The 18,204-nt window shown below is 48.4% G+C and overlaps 1 protein-coding gene across 1 annotated transcript in view; it reads right to left on the minus strand.

The window, feature by feature from the left end:
- The window catches only part of CDH23 (cadherin related 23), a 129,995-nt gene that overhangs the window by 56,225 nt on the left and 55,566 nt on the right, over positions 1-18,204 (minus strand). Inside the window, exons 7-10 of the mRNA XM_090144926.1 lie at positions 15,192-15,386; positions 12,749-12,877; positions 7,655-7,733; positions 1,105-1,217 (exon numbers count right to left, since the gene is read on the minus strand). Coding sequence (XP_090001052.1) covers positions 1,105-1,217; positions 7,655-7,733; positions 12,749-12,877; positions 15,192-15,386 — 516 coding nt within the window. The remainder of the gene's footprint in view (positions 1-1,104; positions 1,218-7,654; positions 7,734-12,748; positions 12,878-15,191; positions 15,387-18,204) is intronic.

Consider the following 18,204-nt stretch of genomic DNA (forward strand, 5'->3'; position numbering starts at 1 on the left):
GGCAACTCGGGAAAGCAAGATTAAGACCTTAAAATAGCTTTGGCAACATCTAAACACAGAGCTAGGTCATAACTCCGTATCGCACCTCTGTCTCAAGAATGACTTTAATTTTGCTTTCCCCAAAGGAAAGAGCACAGATTTTATTGCAAAGCTTGCAAACTGCCTTTCCCAGCAGTCTCTCCTCTTATCCCCTCTCTTTGCTCTTCACTGCTTTTGCACTCCCAGCAGAAAGGGCTGATCTCAGCCAGGAGCACCCAGCTGGGAATGGAAGCGGCAGGGACATCACAGAGCCAGGCTGGTAGCAATCTGGGGACGATGGGAAGTTTGTGGGGAGGGGAAACGAAATCCAACAGCGCAGTATCACATGGCTGGAAGCCTGGCATCGTACAGTCAGGAAAGCGGGCAAGCTTTCATGTTCACAGACCTTTCCGAGATTAAACTAACATTTTTGACCCTATTAAATACAGACAACACATGTATAATTTTTTTCCCCCTTCTCTCAATTTCTACTGAGTTTAAACTATAAATTTCCAAACCAAGAGATACTAGGGATTGATGCAGTTTTCTCTCTCATGCAGAAAGCCTCATAGTATGACCTGCGTCTGAGACCGGGAGGAGGAATTTCTTGTTTGCCCCTAGCTGTGCCCACTGCACTTTCTGAAGCAAGCAGGCTGCTGCCCTCTCAATCAATGACCCTTCCTGCTATGCTGATTTTTCCCCAGCCCGGCCCAGCAGAATCTATACTCTTAAATGTGTTTCCAACCAGCTGCCCTGCTTGGTATTGATTTTAATTAAAGGGCTGTGAGCGGCGCCGACGGCCTTGCTCAGCTGGGGCTGCAAGCCACGCTCCAGTGCGTTTTCTTGACAAGGCAACTTCTGGCATCACTCCTTTGGCTGATAGAACAGCAGGAAGATCTAGCTGGAGGCAAGGCAAAGCACCAAAAATGGCTCCATGGAGGCCATCCTGCAGGGGCTGTACCAAATCTCCTTGGTCAGCCAATGATGGCTCACAGCTGTGGATGCCCCCAGAAGCCCCAAAGCCAGGGTTTGTACCTCCATCTGGGTGCTCTCCCGTTCCACTCCATGGGGTCTTCAGCACCTCACCTTCACTGTCAGGATGAACCCAGAGCTGTAGAAGGGGTTCTCTCGGTCCAGTGGCCCATTCAGAGTCAGTGCTCCACTGATGTAGTCCAGAGCGAAGATGCTATTGGTGTTGCCTAGTAAAACCAAGAGGCAGTGTAAGCACAGGAAGGACATGAGATTCTCTCCCACTGGCCTCTGCATGACTGGACGCAGTGCTTGGGCACTGTGCAGTGCCTCAGTGTGCTTTAAATGGTTGTAAATGGCCTCCTCCACAAACCTGCCCAGCTGGGAATGGTGCTTTCCTTGTAGGTGGACATCTCTAGTGCCAGGGAGAGTGCTGGAGTACACACTACAGGCTTTAGTCCTGTGTTTATGCGCTTGCATCTACTGTCAGCAGATGTGATGCCCTCAAGCAGCTGCCACATTTCCTATCTGAGTCAAATTTGGCCTATGCACTGCTCCTTGCACTCACACCAGGTGCTTCCAGCGAGCAGCCTATTTGGCTCCTCCTCTGGAAATAGACACCGAGGGAGCACTGAGGTGACACTCGAGTCTCTCGGCCAGCAGATGCTGAAAGGATGAATTTCCTGCACTGGGGATACCCCTGTGACAGTCACAGGTCCTCTCTCTGCCCTCCAAACAAAAGCAAGCAGTTGGTGCTTGGAGTCCAGGATACCTGATGCCGGCCCAACACAATGCCGTGGTGGCTGCTAAATTAGTGATGAGCATGGAGATTGCATGCTGGCATGCGGGCACCAGCACTGCTGCTCTCCACTCTCCTTCCCGGGCTGCTTCCTGAGAGCTGTAACAACTTTCTCCCCCATTTCTGCCCTTGATGCTCTTTTCCCTCCACCTGAAGTGGCCTACTGAGTGCCATCCAGCTTAATGAACCCATGCATGGCTTCTTACAGTACCAGCAGCAGCTCAGAGAGGTATGGAATCACAGATTCTTTAAGGTTGGACAAGCCCTCTCAGATCACCTAATCCAGCCATCCACCACTAAACCCTGTTGTTCCCGCTGCCTGTCTTGAAGGATGCTCCACAAGATGCACCGAGTTGCCCTGCTAAGAATTTAAATGCTCCCGGATGCCATGTGGCTGTGGTGTTTTATGTATCGGGGTGATCTTGATATGCACCCCCTGATATAGACTGTAATAAAAATATGGTATCCACAGACACTTTTGATGGCTAGAGGAATAAAGGAGTTATCTGACAGTCTCCCAGGCTGCACATCAGAGATTCTGCTGTGGCTCAACTTCCCAACACTGCTCACGGAGAAGATACACATCTGGTGCCCTCCGGGGTTTCCTTCTGTCTGCTCACAGAGAATTGCTGCCTTTGCAAAGGAGCCCGGGAAGGGAGCGAGGTGGCCCCATCCACGTTCCTCTGGGGACATCCGAAATTTTGCCAGCAGTGCCTCTCTAAGCAGCCATTCGTTCCGCTTCCAGCCACGAGCCCTGCCAAAGAGCTCGTGCTGCCGAACAATGCGCCATCCCCAGAGGCATTTACAAAAATCTCTAATCATCTTCACATTTCCTCCCTTTTCTCACAGCTATGAGAAAAAGAAAGATAAAAATAGCCAATTTTGCCTTCCCCCCCCCCCCCCCCCCCGCCTTTTTCCTCAGCCCTCTGTCTGTGGATAATTTCTCCCTGCTCCAGCTCCCCTCCCTTTCTCCATCAGCTTTCACCCACTTGCTCGCTGTATCGCTGCATGCCACAAGCCCCAGCACACCCGTGGTGGCCATGGGGACAGCAAGCCAGCAGAGCCAGTTCTACGTGGTGGTGACCTGATGCTATGGCCAATGCCCTGCTGTTTTTGTATCAACGTTGAGACACAAGACAAAGGGCATGGAGGGGAGGGTGAATCTTTGCAGGATTTTTCAGCTGTGCCCAGACCCCGGATAATCCTGTTTCTCAGATGACACGGATGGCACAGACTTTCCCATCCCCACCATGAGCTCTGCATGCTTGTTTAATGACACGGGCAGGGACAATTGTGGCTGCCTTAGCACTGAAGAAAAGTGACCCACCGAGCGATGCTCCTACTGACTGTCATTCTCCATTGCTCCACCCCAAGCCCATGCCTAGAGTGGTTCTTCAGCACTAGTGATCCCATGTGTGGCTCAGGAGTTTTGGAGGGATGGGGACAGGGTGGGTGGCAAACTAGGGCACAGAGCAAGAGGAAAAGCAAAGCATCCGATGCTTGAAAATATCCCCAAAGACAAAGTAAAGGCAAAAACAACAACAAAAAGGAATATGTTTTGGGACAGAAATATAAATGTTGTTTAAGAGATATCAACCAGCACTGAAAATGGTGGTGTGGGTACAGAGGTAGCAGAAGCTCCTGTATCCCACGTGGCCAGGAAGGCAAGGAGCAGCTGGTGCAGGGTTAGGAGCAAAGAGATGGATGGCAGCAGCCCACCCCCAGCGCTCTTCCAGGCTCATTGAGGAGCGGAGCCCAGGCATCACCGCGAAGAAACTCTGCTACAACGAGGGGTTTTATAGATGAGGGCCGTAATGTTTAATTGCCCTCAGCCAACTCTCTCTGTTTAAAAAGGCCATTAGAAATGGTGGCACGAGTCCAGGATTGAGGAGAAAAAAAAAAGAAAAAAAAAAGGAAGAAAGGAAGATATTGGCATCTCCTCCTTCCTCCCTGCCCCTTTGGCCTTTGAGCATCGCTCACACCCACAGGAGGGATGCAGCCAACCTGCCAACCTGGCCATGCGGGTCGACTCATGCCAGACAGCATCCTGCTCACAGCCAATGACTTTCACAAGCTGCAAAAGGGGAACCCATCATACACCTCGCGCCTGGTAATTTATTAGTCCAAATGTGCTCCGTCAGGGCTCCTCAGCGCTGAAATAGATGCTGTTGGATGTGGTTCACAGAGTCAGCAACAGACACAGTTATCATCGTCTAAAGAGTCCATCAGCCGCCACGACCACTCTTCACCTTGAGGTTTTGCCCCGGGAGATAGGCAGGAGAGCACGACAAGGGCAGTGCCTTACCCCAGGCTTGTCATTTTTAGGATACTTAAGCTTGGACCACCACAACCATTGTTCTAAAGGAAAAAGAAAAGGAAGGAAGGACATTCCCATCCCTTTCTGACCTATATCTGCCTGGGCCACCCCGCATTCATTGCGCACTGAGCACAAGGCAATGCTTGTAAATGTTTTTGCTCAATCCTGCACCTTTTAGAAGCTATTTGTCTGGATTTCCAAGTCCGCTAAAAGCAGCAAGCAGTCACACAAGGAGAACATGAAACAGCAACAGTGATGTGTCCAGGATAACTCACCCAGATTTTAAACTAAAACCCACATTTTTGGGATCAACACCTTCCAAAAAACCTCTCATCCTACAGAACATCTCAGAACCTCTTATTATCTCTAGCCCTGACATGAAGAGAGAGAGCACAGGTTCATCCAGTGGTTACTAGCGCTTCAAATATATATTAAATCACAGGCAGGTAAAGAGAAGATCCCTGCAATCAAACACAGACTGTGTTTTATATTTACATATGAATGGGAGTGTACAGTTTTAATTTCCAAATATCCATCGTCCCCTCTGCACCTCAGTTATCCTTGAGTTGTGACAGAGCCAAAGCACACTAACTCAAGGAAACCCAAGGGTATGACTGCAGCCACCACCTCTTCTCTGAGCACTGTCAGGGTGGGAAAACAGCCGGTGATGAATAGCTTGGCGTCAGGCACTTTCCCACCCATCAGCATGCCCTCCTCCAGAGGTGCTCTGTAGTGACGGCTGCCTTTAAATCATGCTGCAAGGCCCTCCCAGCAGCTGTGATTTATGGGGACATCAACACCCCAGCAGTTCATCCAGCAATCCCGATGTGGGAAAAAGCCAGCACGGCCAAGCACTGGGAATGTTAAAATCAGCAGGTTATATTTCCAAGGATTTTCCCTGCTGCCTGGTTTAAGGGAAATGGTTTGCTTTGCCTTGCCTTTCTCTATTAAACGGGGTCAAAAGTAGGAGGGGTGGGACTTGACCTCCCTATGGATCTTCGTGATGCCCTTTGGGAAGGTAGGCATGTGGACAAGCCAGGCCCATGTGAAACAAATCCTGAGAGTGCCCATGCTAATTTGGTAGAAAGATTCTTATTCCTTAACAGCAAGAACAAAAGAAAGCCAGAGAACGGTTATCTTCAGACACGCCTCCCTCTTGCTTTTGTAACTCACACTTCTGTTACATCGAGCAAATAATAATTTTTAATTCCTGCTTCCCTCGGGATTCTCCAGCTTTAGGATGAGAGCGCTTCACTGGCAATGGAACCAGCCTCCTTAAAGAGTCAATTCTGGAAAAATGCTGCTTCTGGGGAGCCCTGAGCACAGCTGCTCAGAACTCCCCTTTCTCCTGTGGGGCTTCCCAAGTCCCACTAAGGAGGCGTGGATTGCCTTTGTGCCCATCCACTGCTGCACCAGAAATCTGGCATCACTGGCAGACGCTGCTCTTCCCTCAGGTTTAACCACTGTGATGATGCCCATTAGTGGCACAGCCCATTTAATACATGATAAAAGTCCTGCTCCTAGGCAAGCTCTGTCACTCTCCCATCACCTGTTGGTGCCACCAGGAAATCAATCTGCCTCCCAGCCATGAGCTTCCCACAGTGAACAGCCTTATTTGGAGCAGGTCATGGCACACAAGTCACCCACTCGCCTGGGACATGAAAGATGATGAGGCAGAGTCCCCAGCACAGAAGCTATCTCCATAAATCTGCCAGAAAGGAGCTGTGGATTACTGCCCGGGATTAATTATCTGTCCTTCAAATGGAGCCCTGACCTCAGAGGCTGAGCATCACCGACCCACAGGTGACATGGCTCCCTGAGGCACCCCCACGGACCACTACCCAGATCAGTTCTCCTGTCTGATCTCAGGTTAACAGCCTTGTAAGGCAGTGGCACACAGTTAGATTTTCAGTCTTGTTTTATGTGGTTATGGTTAATCTTCTAGTTTTATCGTTGTGCTGTCACAGGAGGACCTTGTGCCTGGAGATGGCTGCGTAAATAAGGGCTCCCACACTATATCCCAAGCATGGCTGTGGCTGAGCATGACAGCAGCAATTCCAAATTAATACCCATGACCCATCTTTGAAGCCAGCCAATGCCTTCCACACACATTCCAAAGGGTCGGTGGTTGCTTTGTGATTCTCCCTCTACTGTATATTCAAAGGAGATGCCCATATCAGGTTGTGTGAAAGCCCTGTGCCCTCAGGCTTGGCACCTTGTGCCACTGTCTTGTGGGAGCATTGCCACTTCCCCCCCATCACAGCCCCCTCTAATTGCAGCCTCCATTGCCCATTTTCACTTTTGCTTACGGTTGGTTTCTAATTTAATTTGCGTCCTGCTTCCCATATGTTAGACCACTATTTTTCTTTTTTTGCAAAATTGCAATAAAAATCTACCAGCTCAGGCACAAAATCTGCTCGCTGACCTTTACCATCATGACTGAAGATAATGATAAATTAATTAGGCTTTACCTGGAGGCCAAAAAAGCCATGTGCCTGGGGTGAGTGGGATTTTGGAGGTGCTCTAGCAGTCCGCTCTCACTGCCGGACCAGAGTGTAGTATTGTCTTTCTTGAGCAAGATGGGCAAATGGTGGAGATTTTAATAGAACATCTCAAGTAGAGGTGAGATGGCATTCACGGCCTTACTGACTTAAGGAAAATCAGATTTGGTTTGTGACCAAGAGGCAGGGTGAGGGGGGAGCGATGCTGGCAATGACGGGAGATATCTCCCAACCAGTTTGTGTTGTCAGCTTGGGGAAAGCAAAATAAATAAATTCAAAGCAGCCTGAGCACCGGTGGCTTTGATGTGTTCTGCACGATACTCTGATAGGGAGCGGCTCCCCACTGGGCGGCACTGAGGCAGGATTAAGCTGCTAGTGTGTGTGAAAAGATGCGCGCTGGCTCTGGGTACTGCTGTCTGTCTGTCTGTCCCCCCACTCCCAGTAAAGCAGCAACGGGGCTATTCCATGGGAAAGCCAAAGAGGAGCATAAACATAAGTATTTCCCCAGTGAGAAAGGGCCTGGATAAGTTAAAAAAAAAAAAGAAAAGAAAAGAAAAGAAAAGAAAAGAAAAAGGAAAAGAAAAAAAAGAAAAAAAAAGGACCCCGCTGCTCTCTGCTCAGATTGATCCACGTGATCTGAGGGAATCGCTCCTTTAATTTGTGCTGGGGTATATTAGAATAAATTGCAGAGGGAATTAGAGGAATAAATAATCTTTGCTTCTTCAAAGGCAGGCAGACCTGGGCGCTTGTAGCTGGGATCAGTGGACTTGAAAGCCAAGGTGAGATCACCTTGAACCTGGGTTCGATTAAGGGAGCATGTGAAGCAGCCCAGCTTTATGGGAGTGAAACAGGAAACTATTTCTATGCATGGAGCTGCCAGCCAGCCCCACTGCGTGTAGCATTCCCCCCAAATCGATGCCCACACACACTGGGGAGCAACTTCTGAGCTTCAGGGCAGCCCTCGCGAGGTGTCCAACTTGTGTTCTGCTCCTGAGAACCACCGTGCCCACCCTAAAAGGCACCCCTCTCCCACTCCCAGCCATGACTTACCTGAGACAATGGTGTAGCCAATGCCACGGGGCCGGCCCTTGTCCTGGTCGATGGCTGTTATCATCCGCACTGTGGTACCCTGCAGGAAATAGGAACAATGTTAGGGCAGCAAAGCTCTGCTCACCCACCCTTGGGAAGGACCAGCAGGACTGAGCCTAAGGGAGCTGCAAAAATTTTAACCTTTGATGGAGGAGGTTGGATGGGCACTGGCAACAGAGTTGCCCATAGGTTCCTGCAAGCCCACCAGCCTGCTTCTTAGCCCAGCAGCAAGGTCCTTGAGGCCAAGAACCCCCAAATCTGACCCACGAATCTTGTTTAGCTCCTGAAATAAAACTATCATACACCCTGTCAGCTCCATAAGCTGTGTTTCCCCTGCTGCACTGCAGTGAGCCCATGTGAATACAAACACAGCCACATGCACGTAATTAATGTAGTGTGAAAAAATTTACAACTCAGCTGTTCTTGTTTTCATTGGTTTACTAAACAGTGGAAAAAGAATTTTTTTTTTTTTTGCCCTCAAAGAAAATGTCAATGGAGGCGTTTGCATATCTAACAAGGGAGCACAGCAGCAGGCAACACTGTTTCCCCACCATCCATCAGCTGAAGGCCACCATAGCAGAGTGGGGACCTGTTGTGTCCCCAGCTCTCAGCATCAGGTAGATCTGCCCCTTGAAACCTCAGAGGGCATTTCAATAGACTCCTTAAGTATGTCCCTGCTGTTAACCCCGAACATGAGCTGTAAATCCCAAGGCACTGGCTTGTGAGCAGCACTCGGCTGGCAAACCTCAGCAGCTGCTGGCAAGCCTCTAAATCACGGACAGTAATTGTCCTTCCCAAACGAGCCTGAGGAAAGGGGAAAGCAAACCAGTGGGAAACAGAGCAAGGGATGTGGAATGGAGGGCAAGGCCATGTGGAGAAGAGGGTCAGAAGAAAAGGCAGGAGGAGGCAGGGCTTGGACAATGGCCAAGCATTAGCGAAGACCCAAAAGCCCTTCCTATGGATGAGGTGAGCTTCACCAGTGACTGAGGAACATGTGCCAGAGTGGATCTGAGCTCTCTTTTGCTTCTAGATGCCATCTTTTGGGACCAAGGCAGGGACTTGATTGTCTCTGGTGTCTGTTCATAGCCCAACTGGCTTCTATCCTTCCTGCCAACTCCTTCGCAAGGGCTTCCAGCTGGCAGATCCCAGCCCCCAGGAACACAAGGATGATCCTTGAGCATTCACACCATGTTTAGGATCAGTCTGGACTTTCTGTAGAAGAGGATGGAGCAGTGCCACAGGGCAGGTGGAATGGTTGTCTACCTAGCTGGTGGCAATGATTTGTTTTAAGGTGAACAGTAACAACGTGGCCTTGGAGTGTGATCACTCAGCATGGTCTTTGGGAAGGGGTATTCTGGTTCAGTAAGGGATGAAATGAGATGTGGAGAAGGAAAGATGCAAAATTTGACCCTACACGTCTCTTTAGAAGCCACAGCAGTCAGGAAGTGCCTTGCTCACCAAACACACAAAACGGAGCTAAACCCTCAGTAATGCCATCACGTAATTTCTCTTCTAAAAATCCTATTGGATCACAATGTTATTCCTTCTAATTCTTGGCATGACAAAGATGGGAGAAGTTGCGCTCTACTGGACCATCTCAACTCCACAAGCCAAACACATCCAGCAAGGCTTCCATTTCCTCACAGAAACCCCAGGATGCCCTCCAGGGTCAGGAGCTCTGCCCAGGGCTTGCCCCAGCAATCCATGGCACGAACCTCTGGCTCTTGGACTCTCCCAAATTTCTGGTACTTCTTAAAGCAAGTGGTGGGTATAAATCGGAACACTGGAGCAGAATAACTCTCTCCCTCTAGGGAAGGAGGGAGAAGATTTAGAAAAGTAATAACCTGGAAGAGACTACGCTTGAAAAAAGGTAAAGAAAATAAAGAATGGCACATTATCCAAACAAAGTTTGAGAGTTTTTTGAAGAGGGGCAGGGGTAAATCAATCCTTTTTTAATAAAACCCTGAGCTTTTAATAAAGTGTTCACACTGATGGGCTGGAAATATTGTAAGAAAGAATTAACTCGGAGCTATTGAGACTCTAGGGCAAAAATAGCACTGATTCCACGTTATTTCTTTAACCCAAGGAGTTGTTCGAGAGGAGGGGGTGGTGCTGAAAAATTAAAACTGTTTTAATGATATTTTACATGGATGCACACCATGCTGTTGCAAGGGAACACACTTGCTGATCTTGAGACTGAGCACCAGTGGTCTTGTCCTTCCCTTGCCTTTGCAAGGCTCCATGTAGGATCAAACTTTCAGGGGCCTCAGCTCATCTCTTAGAAAGTGGATTCCTCCTCCTTCACCCCAAAGTGAAGCTGCGAGGGTGCCTGGGCCAGGTATCAGCCAATGTCCAAGAGCAAGTCTCACCTTCAGCATCTCTTTTCTAGCCTGTACTAACTTCTCTAGAGCATCAGCGATGCTATCCAGCTTACGCAGATGGTGTGATGATGGATGCATTAAAAGAACCCAAGGATGAAAAAACAGCCTTGAGTGCTCTGGGAGAGTCACCTTAGGCAGTTTAGGATGATAACCAGTTGCACAGAATGAAGCACAACACCTCCAGAGATGGCACAGCTTCTCCTTGCTGCATCCTCTTCCTTGGCCCTGTAAGACATTTTCCTTCCTTCCCATGCCTGAAGAACTGTGAACCCTGAGTGCTTCCAGTTATGCCACCAGATTCCAGTTTGGCAAAGAAACTGCAGCACTCCTCTCCCCTTTTCCCCTTTTCTTCTTCCTCTGTTGCAGGATTAGGGACTTGAAAGGCAAAGCGCAGCACAAGGAGGAGCTGGCGGAGGGGGGAGCACCTCGGAAAGCTGCCACGGCAGATTCGGAGGCAAAAATCCTATTTCTCACTTCTTAATTCCAGTCAATTCCAGTCAAAGGGTTGATAGAGATCTGTTTGCAGTAATTTGCTGCAGTTTATCCACTCTTTTCACCTTCTATCGGCTCTTCACTGACGGGCTGGCTGACATGCTGTTGCTCGAGTGAGGAAATTAAAATTTGATGCAATAATCCCAAATAAGAAGGATTTTATTAGGTAATGTATACACTTTAGATTAGGTATTCTCGCCCGATACATTGATAGAGGAGCACAGACATGCTGTGCACTGCAGATAAAAAGGGAGCAAGGGAGAGGGTGTGGAAAGAAGCCTCTTCCGTCCCCAGATCTGGGGCTGGAAGACGTCCTCAATGTGGCAAACGTCCCCACAAATGCACTACAGCTTTACAAAAGCTCAACGGCTGGCAGCTTAAATCAGCTGCATGGCAGCCCATTCTGGGGCAGAAGCTGGCTGAGCCCAGTTGCCTCACCCAAATCTGCTGTTATCCTTTCCAGAATGGAACCTTTTGGCATACACTCCTTCAGGTGGTAAGGTGAGATGATGAGGAGGGCTCCCATGGAGAAACTTGCCACCAGAAAATCCACATGGAAACCCCAAGCAGTCTATGTGCTTGTTTCAAATGCTGAGATGTCTCTCATGAAGGATGGGTCTTTGGTCCTGGTCTGGACCCTCCAAAGCAGTGGCCAAATTCAGCAATGGGCCTCACTCAATTCCCACTTTCCTCACCCCCAAGCAATGGCAGAGAAAGTGGTCGGAGAAGGTCAGCCAGCAGAAGCTGTACTCACCACACCTTCCCTTTGGGAACCAAAGCTGTGAGATGGACCCAAAAGCTGCTTTTGTTCCTTGTTTTTATCAATTGTGATGCTTTTAGAAATGCTATATATGGCAAAGAGAAATTGGGTGGGGTAGTAAAGTTTCATTCGTTTCCCATTTTGGGTTGAGCAGTGAGTATTTGCTGCTTTGCCTACCATAAATATTGTACACCCCAGGAATAACTCTGGTGCATGTTTGTTTAAATGGATTGTTTAGCTCCAGCTCAGCAAATGCCATTAGGTTAAGTGAGATCTCCTTTCCTGAACACCAGGTCACTCCATGAAGGCGATGCAGTCTATACTTTTCGATACTCACAGCACTTCCATTTCTATAATTTCATCTGAAGCTATGTCGTCTCCCAGCAGTTAAGAGTGATCTAAGCAGCATTTTCTTTTCCCTGTGGCTCATGTTGACCACCAACAGAAATACTAAACAGCACTGAATCTCATGAAAGTAATTCATAAAGCCATTTTTTGGCCATCTTTGGGTTGGCAGATGGGTAATGTGCTGTCTGATGGTGAGATTTCTGACAGTAAGACTCAGCCCTATTGATCCAGCACTCTCAGAGCAGTCAGAGCCAGAGTTTTGCTCCAAAGTGCATAAAAAGGCAGAAACTCAAGTGAGATGGAGTCCACCCTGCCACCACATGAAACGAGCCATCAGGTGTTTCAGATCTAGCACAACAGATCCTGTGTGGGATGGATTGTGGTTATGGAAGCCTAATGCTGTCTCAATCTAGAACAAAAGGTTTCGCCATCCACACACAAAAATATCTGCCCTCTTGGTGAAGATACGGGATGTGGGAAGGTGGGTGTTGCTGACTAGGGCTGATGCTTTGGTTGACAGGAGTAGAAGTTGCTCAGCGCACTCCCCATAGGAGAAAGGCACTGCTGCACTTCGAGATGGAGAGATGTTTCCACAACCAGTGAGTTTGCTGACAAACTGAATTTCAGAAGAACTGAAATGATTGGATCAATTTGGTAAAACCTGGGGGAAAAGACTCAAAGTGCTGAAATGGCTAATCTTTCTGGCATTTTCAAAACTGCTTCGTTTCAGAAACATTTCCATTTTTCTTCAGGTTTTCTATTAGAAATGGCATGTGTGGATGCCAGGGGGAAAGGAGGTGAGCGTGCACTAAGAACAACATAAAACCTTCTTAACATTTAACAAAAAACATTCAAGAAAATGTTTTACTTTGGTTTCATTCTTCCTAAAACCTCAAAATTTTGCCCTTATTGAGATGCCACTTGGACATTTTCTTGTGACTTGTTTCCCCAAGGACAGACTGATACTCCTGCAAAAGGGAGGTTTTCTTCCAGCAGTTTAGGGATACCTTGTGCTTTCCATCCTACACCCTGTCCCATCACCCCCTTGGTGCACTGGAGGGAAGCAGCCCTTACCGGAGGCGAGTTCTCGTAGATGTTTGTACTGTAGGGCAGGTTGATGAAAATGGGGTCCATGTCCTGCACATCTGTGATGGTGATGGCCAGGTTAGCCAGAGTGGATAGTGGCTTGTTCTTGTCTTGGTCCTTGAAAAACAAGGGTGAGAAAGGGACTCTATTAGAACAACAGAACTATTCCACAGTGTAAAGTCTCCCTCAGTTGCGGCTGGTCAAAATCTGAGTAGTGTAGGCAATCACTTCTTTTTCAAGCAATCGCCTGGAATTATCAACCACTGCAACTCCCTCTGAGCTGAAATACAATATGCATTTCTTTCTGGAATTTGCCCCTTTAATATACAGCAAGCACCAATTTAATTTTCCATCATGCTTTGGGTGGAAAAGAAGCAACATCTTGTTTAAAAAATACTTCAAAACATAAATTCCCTTGCAATGCAGGTCCAACCTGGGGCAATTCTGCCTGGCAAGAGCAGGAGGATCCTGATGCCTGCACCTGCTCTGGAGAGGAGGGGCAGCCAGCACATCCCATCAGGACACTTTAGGACCTACCAAGGCCAATTTCTCCGCACACCTGGAGCTCTATGAGCAGGACACAGCACAGCCCAACAGCCTCATTGCAGCTACTCCTGGCAGTGTCCTCATGCTTGAGTCTCATCCCACGGATGTCTAAAAGCCACCCCAATATCCACAGCCCTTTGCTAGAAGGACAAGAACAGAATAGGCAGCGCACAAAGGAAGGAAATAAATCTCTCCTTACCCCCTAATCAAGCACTGTGGTGAAAGGCAACCATTAGAGGTTACCACACACTTCTGCAAAATGGCTCTGAACAGCACCAAGGACTGATTGCCAGAAGATTAATGTTAATTTAAACCGTATTCAACAACACAGCTTGTACATTATCCTCTTAACCTGCAGGCCTCAGCGTTTGTGGCCTGGATTGATGCTTATTTCTGACTCGCACTCTGCTGTTATCATTATCAAGTTGAAGTCTTTCGTTTCTTCAGATAATGCTTCTTTCCCTCCCCTTTGTCTCTTAAATTTTGGTTAAGCATTACAGAGAGCACAAAAAGCCAAGTGTGTTTCACATTCCCTTTCCAGTTTTGTATCCTTGCTGCCTCCATCCCAGGGGTGGAGGACACAGAAATGAATTTGGGGATGGGGATGGGGAGTAAAACAAAAACTGATGTGACCAACACACCTCTGTGCTGATACTGGCAAAGCACTGCCCAGTGTGAGCCATTTACCAATTTTTCAGGCAGACACCATCAGATACTAAGACTGGAGACAGTGGTGAGACTGTTAACTTCAAAGAATCGAATGTTTCTCAGCTGTGAAAGCAATGAAACATTGCAATGTTTACTGGAGGGAGATGGAGAACTCACTGCTGGAGTATTTAAAATGGTGAGATATATTTCACGAAAAAAGCACAGCCTTTTGGAGAAGAAGGCCAGAACATGCAGGGATGGGGCTGAAAGGTTGAGGTGTTTGCTTCAGGCCCTGCAGTCTGCGGATGCCGTGAAGAGCAAAGGAAGCGCACAGCTCTCCCTGTCCCTCTGACACGTGGCTGTGCAGCAAGACAATGATCTTGATTAAATCACATGCTCCAAGAGCTCCAGCCAGCTGCCTGGAGGGGGCAGGAGGGTTTTCCCCCCCCTTTCCCAAGCACACAGTTGGTCAGATAGATTGCAAGGCTGTGTCTTACCTTCCTCACTTGCAACAGAGCCACCACACAGAGCTGCCTGCACGGTGCTTCCCAGCAGTTGCCTCCCTGTTGAGCTGCTGCCAGAGCTGACCCCAGCAAAGACGACTTCCATCCATGGTGGGGCATGAGTGTGACATTGTGATTCCCTGGGAAAGTCTCTCTCATGAGTCCCCTCCTGGAACTGACTCTACCCATCAAAATTTTAACTTTTGAGGTTTGAACTCAGCTATAGCTGAGCAAGAATTGGCAGGTTCAATGCAAGCGAATCCAGCTGTAATAAGCCAGGATGCACGAGGAATGATAGCAGAGGATTTAATGGGCTCTCCTGGTCTTAGATGCTGTGACATCAGCTGATTATTGACTGGCTGCGAGCAAAGCAGCCTGGTTTTCTCAAACAGGGGAACTACTCTCTTTCATGCAAAAGCCTCTGATGTGTGAAAAACCACAGAATGGTGTAGGTAGGAAAAGACCTCAAAGACTGTCTGTCCAGGAGCTGATCTGAAATGGCAATGCATTGCCCTAGAGCATTCCTGGGTGAAAATCACTTAGTGCTGGAGGCAGCTTGGCCATTGGTGGCCAATGGTAGCCACTGGCCATCAGCGTTCCACATCTTGCCCTCTGCCTACCCAAAGAGCTCCCTAACCATCCCCTCTATTCCGATGCTCCCACCATATCCACCCAGCACCTAAATTGTGATTTGGCAGTTTGCAAGAAAGCTGTGTGTCCGGGACAAGGCTCACCGTTGCGTTGACCTGGAGCTGGTACGCCTGCGTCACCTCGTAGTCCAGCTCGCGGATGACGGTCACGATGCCGCGGCCACTGTCGATGGCAAAGAAGCTGGATGGAGGCTGGAAGGAGTACAGCACGCTGCCACCCGCCCCCTGGTCCGGATCCGTGGCATTCACAATGAAAATTGGAGTGCCCACCGGAGTGTTCTGGAATTAGAATTAAAAATGCATTGATAAAACTGTACACTGGCCAGTTTTCCCATCAGACGCATACCAGCAATTTCCATCACCCACAAAAAACCAATATCCAGAGAGCCAAGAACTTCAGTCCAGTATTTTCAGGAGGTTTCTAAGTTATACAGCTGTTCTCTTTATTACAGGATCGCAGCGCTATAATAGTTGTTGCACACTTCTAATCATAGTTATACAGCTGCGGTCAAGACGGCACTTCTATCACAAACCCTTATTTTCCCAGACATCACAACTTTCCAGAAAAATTACTGGCTCTTTGCTGAAGCTTGTTTTCTGCCCAAAACCACTTTTGTTTTCAGTGCCGATTCACTCTCCGCTTTCACTATAAGACATTAAATATAAAACAGCCCCCCCATCCCCCGCCTCCAAAATGCATTCAATGCAACACAGAACTTTACATAAAATCCAATGTTAGAGTTTCCACAGCAACTACAACCTGGCCCGATTAATTCAGACATTAGCAGTTAAATTGTTATAAATCTGTAACTAATCTACATGCATAAAATATGCAGCTGAGTGCACAAAATCAGCAACGGCAAGTGCAGTTTGGCACTTCTTATTGTTTAACTTCGCAGCGGGGAGAACAATTATCCATTTTTGGCGGAACAGCTGCATGTTCCTATGCAAATCTTAAATGCATATTCTCGTCTCCGGGAGGGCAGAGGCAGGGATGGCGAGCAAAAGGGTTTTGCTGGAGGGAACAGTGGGGCACAGAGGTACATTTGCAAGATGTGCACAGCTCTGTGAGGAGGTGATGCAGAGCTCCGACCTGCCAGCCAGCAAAGGTCAGCAGCGAGGAGCCTCGGGGCTGGTTAGGACCAGTTGGGATAATACGGATTATTTCTGCCAACCTCTTCGCCGGCCTCTGCGCCTTATTGTGAGTTTGTTCCTATTCAATTTTTCCTGCTCAGCCCAAGGAGGAGCATCGCGAGCTGCCGAGGAGGTGGGAGGGAGGCAGGGAGAGGAGCGAGCCCAGTCCTCGTGCTACTTCATTGGGTTGAACCGAACAGCAGAAAAGCCCCAAAACCACAGGGTCTTGCCATGCTGTCCCCAACACCTCTGCCCTGGTGTCACTTCTTCCAAGCAGTGAGAGGTTGCAGTTCCCACCTCGAGTTTTCATTTGATTTCTGCCTTTTTAATTTTTTTATATTTTTTTTCCCTCCACCCTTTAAATCAAGCTGCTAAAAGAAGCCTTGCAGGGCATGGCCCGGGGATTATTTTTTAAAGCACCTTCAAGTTTTTTTGTGATCAGCAATCACAGAAGCATAAAAGATGTAGCTAGAAGGCACCTCACAAGAAAAACCCGCTCCCTCGCTGCACCTAAATCATTTCCATCCTTAGAGCCTTCCAGCAATGGAGACATCACAACCTCCCAGGCCGATTTATCCCAGCAGTTTGCTGCTCTCTGCCTTACAATTGCTCGTTTTTTGTCACATTTAACCCAGATCCCTGTGAGCCCTGAGTCCGAACTGCATTTCACTGCATCTCCTGTGCATTAAGGCTGGGGTGTGCAGGCAGGGAGCTTAGAGGGCTTGTGAGGCTCTCTGTGGGGAGACGCTGGTGGGTGTCTGCTTGCTGATCTCTCCCCCTCTCCCTCCTCCCCCCACAGTACACCTCCTCAGGGAGAACTATGCATCCCCCCATTCCCCTTTTGGGCTAACTCAAGTTACCAGGTGTAACAGACCTGAGGTATTCCACAGCCTTGACAAACTGCCTCCATTTATCCATCCATACATCTATCCACCCCTCCTTCCATCTCTCTATTCATCCATCCTTTCATCCCTCCCTCCATCCATTCCTCTGCTCAGGTTCCTACCAAGGCCAGGAAGAAAAGTGCTGCAGATTATACATGAATGGCCATAGCAGACACCAATTTGTACCAATGAGATCTGGGACATATCGTCCCCAGCACTAATAATATTCATAAGGATAAAGCCAGGCTCGATGAATATTTCCCCTTTTTAAGTGCCCCTAGCCACTCCTTTTAACATGCAAATCCGCTCTGGTCACTCTGATTACGGGAGAGCCTGATTTCCCCGGCATTGTGTTTTATTCAATAGCTCCAGAGCAAGCTTAGAAGAGTTCCTCATCCCCTTGCCCAAAGGAGAAGCTTTCTAGGGGGGGACATGGAGGTGGCAAATCCCAGTGATGCTGCCTGAGCTCTGACTTGGCCATCGCTTTATTTTTATCCCTCTCTTATAGCTTTTCTCTCCAGGTCTCTTCCTTGGCCAGGACAGCAAAATCCATACAAGCGAAGCATCAGCTCTGCATGAAGACCTGCTGCCCCAGGGAAACAGTCACTGGTGTCCGTGGGGCTGAACACAGAGGGGGCCTTAAGTGGGGACACCAGTATGCTTGCGGATAGGTAAAGCATGGGCAGAGAACACCTGGCGCTGGGAGAATCAGGAGATGAGCAGAAGGTCTTCAAGGCAGCAGGGTCTCCCTGGTGCTGTCAGTGCCTGTGCACAACGTTACATACATTTCAGACTGTCTGCCTTCAAAGCAGCACAAATACATCTTTAAAATCCTCTTGCTGTTTTTGGGTCAAGCAGGCTCAAGCTATTGCTCAGCAGGAGGCTGAAGTCTTATTTCTCAAAAGACGTGGCCCATCATCTGAACAATGCAGCAAAACATCTGTATAGACATCACTGGCTTGCTTTTTGGGTTTGATCAGAAATAACAAGTGGAGGGCATGGCCCAGGGAGATACGATTGGCACGCTGAGCTCAGGACTGCTCAGAACGGGTATGTTTCTGCTTTCTGAGCATTTGGGC

This window comes from Phasianus colchicus, chromosome 8 (assembly GCF_987193195.1).
Source record: "Phasianus colchicus chromosome 8, bPhaCol1.hap1.1, whole genome shotgun sequence".
NCBI lineage: Eukaryota > Metazoa > Chordata > Aves > Galliformes > Phasianidae > Phasianus > Phasianus colchicus.